This window comes from Cyprinodon tularosa, unplaced genomic scaffold, assembly GCF_016077235.1.
Source record: "Cyprinodon tularosa strain WSP-4 unplaced genomic scaffold, ASM1607723v1 ctg1050, whole genome shotgun sequence".
Lineage (NCBI taxonomy): Eukaryota > Metazoa > Chordata > Actinopteri > Cyprinodontiformes > Cyprinodontidae > Cyprinodon > Cyprinodon tularosa.
In genome coordinates, this window is record NW_024037839.1 from 293,957 (window position 1) to 300,059 (window position 6,103).

At 40.6% G+C, this 6,103-nt stretch overlaps 1 protein-coding gene across 1 annotated transcript; it reads left to right on the forward strand.

The window, feature by feature from the left end:
- Positions 1–291: 291 nt before the first annotated feature.
- LOC119783683 (GTPase IMAP family member 7-like) lies at positions 292–5,456 on the forward strand (the record flags this gene model as incomplete). The annotated part of the gene is made up of 3 exons (XM_038285317.1): positions 292–489; positions 4,187–4,196; positions 4,339–5,456. Coding segments are annotated over exons 1-3 (1,326 nt in total), but the record flags the coding sequence as incomplete, so codon positions are not given.
- Between the last annotated feature and the right edge of the window lie 647 nt (positions 5,457–6,103).

Here is a 6,103-nt window from a genome sequence, read left to right on the forward strand (position 1 = left end):
ACAAACAAACAAACAAAAATTTTCAGGGACAAAATGTGCACTGAGGGTTGCTGGAAACTGAAAGGTCCAAAAAAACAGTCGGTCTTTACTAATCTCATGATACCAACAGGAAAATGTTGAGTAAATGGCAGGCTCAGAACTGAAGGACCAGTATTCAAGACGGACAAACAGAAGAAACCTCTGCGGGCGGAAACAACATCTTAGTGACCACGTCTTTCTGGAAATGAATGATCACGAATGTGCGAGCCACTAATCTGGTCTCATAGTTCAGTCCGAATCCAGAGATAGAGGATGATTCCAGCCAGCTGGCTGCCAACTCAGTGTTGCAGCACCACAGAGAGGATCCCAGGAGCTGATGTTTTGTTGTTTGGAGGACAGGCAGGAGATCAGAACCAAGCAGATGAATACAGGCAAGATAATCTGAAGGTCAAAGCCAATGCCAATGTCGCTAACGTGGTCGGTTGTCAGAGCCAGGAGATCAGAGATACAGTGAGGTGCTGAAGGAGAATCCAGGTCCAAGTTCCAGGTACTGTACTTAGTGCTTCTAATGGGCTGGGCGAGGTAAGGCAGACTCAGTGTTTGGGAAACTCTTCCGGTCGGAACACAAGCAGGCAGAGATCAGGCAGGATACCCTAACCGGGGTAATGAGAACTTAGCGGAGGCAAGCAGGTGTGTGAACTGAGTAATCAGACCATGTCAAGATCTCGGCACTGGGCACAGTAATTGATACTGACCAATTCTGCCTGTTGACCTCTGAGCCTTCCTGTTCCCCTCTGATCCATTTGCCTGACCTGTCTTCTAACTCCTGCTGGATCTCTGTCTATTTGTGTACAGTACCTAGAACCATTACCTGACTCCGACTTCTCCCTTGGCGTTTCACTTGATCTCTGACCTCCTGGTTCTGACAACTGAGCAAGTCACCGACATCGACTTTGGCTTCGCCCTCTGGATTATTCTGCCTACATTCATCTGCTTGGTTCTGATCTCCTGCCTGTCCTCTGACCGTCGATACATCAGCGTCTGGGTCTCTCTGTGTGGCGACCGCCGCAGCGTGGTGACGGCTAATGGGTTGGATCGAAACCTTACCATCTGGGCTCAGAACAATATATATGACCAGAGGTTCCTGCCTTAGATGCAGACGCCACCCAATTTTCATTAAACGTTTTTAGAATTCCGTTTGTCCACCTCGAATACTGGATCCTTCTGTTCTGAGCCTGACAGACCAGGCATCAGTGCAGAGATCATGACAGTAAAACATCTGTTCAGTAAAACAATGTTTAAATAAATCACTGGAGACAGGAAATACATATATTTGATGAAGCCTTTAGTAAATCTTAACATATGTTTAGACATCAATGCAGAGTGAAAGCATCCCACGATTACCTGGATGTTTAGACATCAAATTTTGGATTTGCATAATTTCCACATTAAATAAGTACCTCTTTATGTCTAATTATTTAGAAGACTCCTAGATTACTTAAAAAATAACATGCATTCTGAGTTAGTAAACCGCTGTTTATGCGAATTTAAAAACCCAGGCATTTACCACTATATCAAAGCCTCTTCATGCCATTCAAGAGAGAAATTTATTTTCTGGAGTTTTTTTTCACAATCTGTTGATAGTGATAATATTTATAAGCAAAATCACAGGATGTCTGTTGGTGTTTACATTTGCAAAGCCTCAGCAGCAAACGCAGCGGCTCACTCACCCATGTTTTCCATGCAGATCTGTTCTAAACTGTTTCTCTTGTATTAATAGGTTCTCCAGCTGCATGTTGTGGCTTAGGAAAAGGACAAAACAACTTTCAACGTAGGTAATTTTTACTGTTCCCCGGATATAAAGAAGTTAATTAATGTTTCATCTGCTTTAATAATTGTCATCTCTTTTATGACATTGCTGTCAAAATATGCTAAAATCTGTTCATTTCCCAGTACCTATATTGTTTTCTCAAAGGCTATATTGTATTTTTCTGCAGCTTAATATGACTTATCAGGTACTTATAGGGACAGAAATGTTATGAAATGTATGCTGTTCCTCCTTTGTTGTCTGCTAATTTTAGTTAGCAGACAACAAAGGTTGGTCAGTAGCCAATCAGTCCGTAAAGACAAAAAAAAAAAGCCAACAAAAATAAAAAAGTCTGACAGAAAAGTAGAAGTCATATAAACTTTAACTCTAATTAGGCACTGTTGTATGGGTTGGATTAAGCATGTTAACACAGTCATTGTGTTTTAATTTTCCAAAAAGAATGAAAAAAATAGTAGGTATAGGATTTCCCCTACTGGTATCATCTGCTCAAAAGCATACAGTTGTCAACGTAGGGTGGAGGTTGGTTGAGGACCCAAATGCAGATATAAGGAGGCAGAGAGGAGTCTTGCTGATTTAATGGCAAAAGAAAAAAAATCCAATGGGATGTTTGCCTAGTAAACTAGCCTCACCTGCCAGAGGCCAAAATAATTTTGACTGCGAGTCTTTCTAGCCTCGATCAATGTTTCAGGCCCTAAATCTGGCTGGCCAATCACAACGCAGAAATGTCTGCGCAATTTTGAATGTCTGGATACGAAGCCAGTGATGGGAGTAACGGCGTTAAAAGTAACGGTGTTACTAACGCCGTTACCTTTTTTTAGTAACAAGTAATCAAAATTATTACACTTAATGTAACTATAACGCAGTTACCATTGCCGACACCCCGTTACTGCACGTTACTCAGGTCGCACAATGAACCTTTTTTCATGATAGGACTCGTGCGCGCCTTGTCATGAGAGGGGAGGATGAGATTGGCTGTTACGGGTGTTAACGCACAGAGAGATGGAGAGTGAGGAGGACTCCAGCGAGCTGCGTTTCCCCATTAGATAGTTTCCGCTGCATCTCCGCACAGCGCAGGCGGCACGATTCACCGTGCAAGCGACAGGAAATGCGCATGCTCGCTAAAGGCGTGTAACAGCCGCGCTGTGCTTGCGCCACAGGGGAACTACGGAGAGCGTGAACGATCAAATGTTGGATGGATGGATGGACTGGGTTTATAGGCCCATCAGATAGCGTTCCCCCCTGATGTCATTTACTTTAAGTTGCAATAAAAGCAAAAGTCTCTGCAGGTCTTTATCTTCAACTCTATTCAGCTGGCTTTTGAAACACACGGCGAGAAGGTGGGGGCTGGGTGGTGAGGGTTACGGGGGCGAGAAATACAAAAGTAACGCAATAGTTATTTATACTTGTAACTAGTTACTTTTATTGTGGAGTAACTCAGTTAGTAACTCAGTTACTTTTTGGGAGAAGTAACTTGTAACTGGAGAAAGCTCAACAATAACATGCACTGCAGCAGCAGCAGCTTTCAATTGAGCGCTCCATTGAAAGTTAAAAGTTATCTTTCTGTTGCCGTTGTTCAATAAAATTAGGTTTTAGGATGATTTGAGAGAATTTGACACTTTAAAGCTTCACTATATGGTCCATTTACCAATTTAATGCTTTATTAAAAAAACAATTTCCGAAGTTCAGGGACCACGGCAACCAGCGGACCTCCGAGGCTAACCGCAGCGCGTCTGCAGCGGCCCTCTCTCGGCATAGTCGTGTGTGAAGGACTGCTGGCTCTGATGGCGATTTTTGACTCAGCTTTGGAAGGGTTAGACTTGGGGTTTGTGTTGAAACGTGAGCAGGAAGAGGCTCTACGCTCATTCATTTTTGAGAATTACACAAACCCACCTCCTTCCTGACGCGCTTACTACGTCACAGTCAGTTGCGGTCATTGGTCAGAGCTTTGACCAACAGACACAGACATGGTTTGAAAAACAACGGGTTGCTCTCATCAACAATCTTCTGATGTCTCACTCATCGGGGCCAGATTGAATTACACATTTAATCTCCCATTTAGTCTGGTTTATCAGGCTAATGGGATGGGCTAATCAGCCGATATTAAGCAAGTGTGGATTGAAATAACTAGAAGGAGAAAGGAGACTGACACAATGAATACAGTTGGAAAAAACAAAGCTATGTGTTTGCCAGCTTATTTTTTTCTTTTATGGAGCACTGAAAATGTCTTTGCATTTCTTGTTTAGGGTATTTACTTGTTTCTTTTGAAAACATAACTGCATGATAAAAGCATTTATAATCTTCATGTCTGTAAATAAAACTGGCAAATTTATACATGACAAAAAGCCAACTTTGAATTATATGGTTCTCTTTGTCTTTCAGGTGAGTTTAGGTAGATAACTGTGACCTTTATTACTGTCTCCTGTTTAGTAATAAATACATTTTTATACAATCAGTTTTTTTTTAGCTATATCAGTTTTAATTATATCAAAAAGAATAAACCTTGTTTTTTCTCTAAACAAATTGTCTCTTAGTACCAAAAAGAAGAATCGTCCTGGTTGGACAAACTGGAGTTGGAAAAAGTAGCCTTGGAAACACGCTATTTAAAGATGAGAAGTTCAAAGCCAGCCATGATCCAGACTCTGGGATGATAATCTGTGAAACAAAGACCAAATGCATCGGTGGAAGACAAATCACTTTGATCGATTTGCCCGGTTTGTTTGATCCAGAAAAAGATGAAAAAGAGCTGAAGCCAGCGTTGATTAAGTGTATCACAGAGTGTTCACCTGGACCACATGCTTTTCTCATCGTGCTCAACATAGAGGTTTATACAGAGAAAGGCAAAGATGTCATCAGCAGAATGAATGAATACCTCTCTGAGGATGTGTTTAAACATGCTATTGTTGTCTTTACTCATGGTGATAGTTTCCCTAGAAGACAACGAGTCAAAGAGTTTGTGAAGACCAATTCCTTTCTCAAAGATTTAGTTGAAAAGTGTGGAAATCGATGCCACGTCGTTGATAATAAATACTGGAGCAAGCGATCAAAGTATAGATACAGAAGCAACAAGTATCAGGTGAAGAAACTTCTCAAGTCTATAGAAAAGACAGTGGAAGCAAACAATGGAAGCTGCTATACAAATAAAATACTACAAGACATAGAGAGAATAATTAAACAAGAAGAGAAACACATCGCAGAGTCTTCAAGAAACATACCAGAGGAAAAAGTCAGAGAAACTGCTCAAGAAAGAGTGTATAATATCCTAAAGAAAGCAGCAGGCTTTACTACAGGTGCTGTGACAGGAGCTTTTTTTGGTGTACTAGCAGTCTTCAAAGGGGTTTCAGTTGCTGCTCAGTTGGGAGCAGCAACTGAAAGACTCTTGAAAGCATGGACTGGAACCGCTGCAAAACTGGCTTTAGATGCAGCAGGAAAACCAACAGCAGCAGACCAAGTGTCAACAGAGCAAGAAGGAAAGGGATCTGAAGGAACAAGAGGTCTTCAAGCAACAGGTATAGGAGAAGGCATGGGAGTGGGGATGCCAGTACTGGCTGCAGCTGCAGGAGTAGGAGCAATACTTGGTGGTATCAAAGGATATGAAGCAGCAGAGAAAGCAGAAACACCATGGGAAGCTGCAACAGAGGCATTTAAGTCTGTGAGTTCTTCCGGGTTTACATTCTTGGAGACATCTCAGGATTTCATATCAAATCTAGCCAACACAGTGTCTAAACCTCTGACTATAGGTAAATATAACAACTAGTTATGTATAATAACAGACATGATTAGAGCCCATTATGACTGAAGTCAGAAACAAACAGTTAAATAAATAGTGCCTCAAACTGACACTTGCAATTGACATATAACAAACTATTATGACTGCTGAAAATTACTGTTCTTATAAAAGGAAGTTTATAAGAACAGTAATTTTCAGCTAATTAGTGTTGTTCCTTAAAAAGGAACAACACTAATTAGATGTATATAGAAAACTTTTTTTTTTCTAGCTTATAGTCGTTTTTATTACAGCTGATCTACAGAGCTGTGAAAAAATATGTAGCTTTTAAATATGTTTTCATTTATCAAAAAATATCACAAAAAGAAAAAAACCAAATGTTTGAAGGCGTTTTAAACTCTCTGTATAAGCAGAGCACATATACTTTTATTATTCCCCCATTTTATAAGGAGAAATGTGTCTGTCTATTTTTTTCATGTCAATTTGCTTTCTGTCATTTCAATTTCTAGAGGGTCACTTGTATTTTTATTAGAAGAGTCTCAATTTTCTTAAAGAGTAACTCGCCCCATATA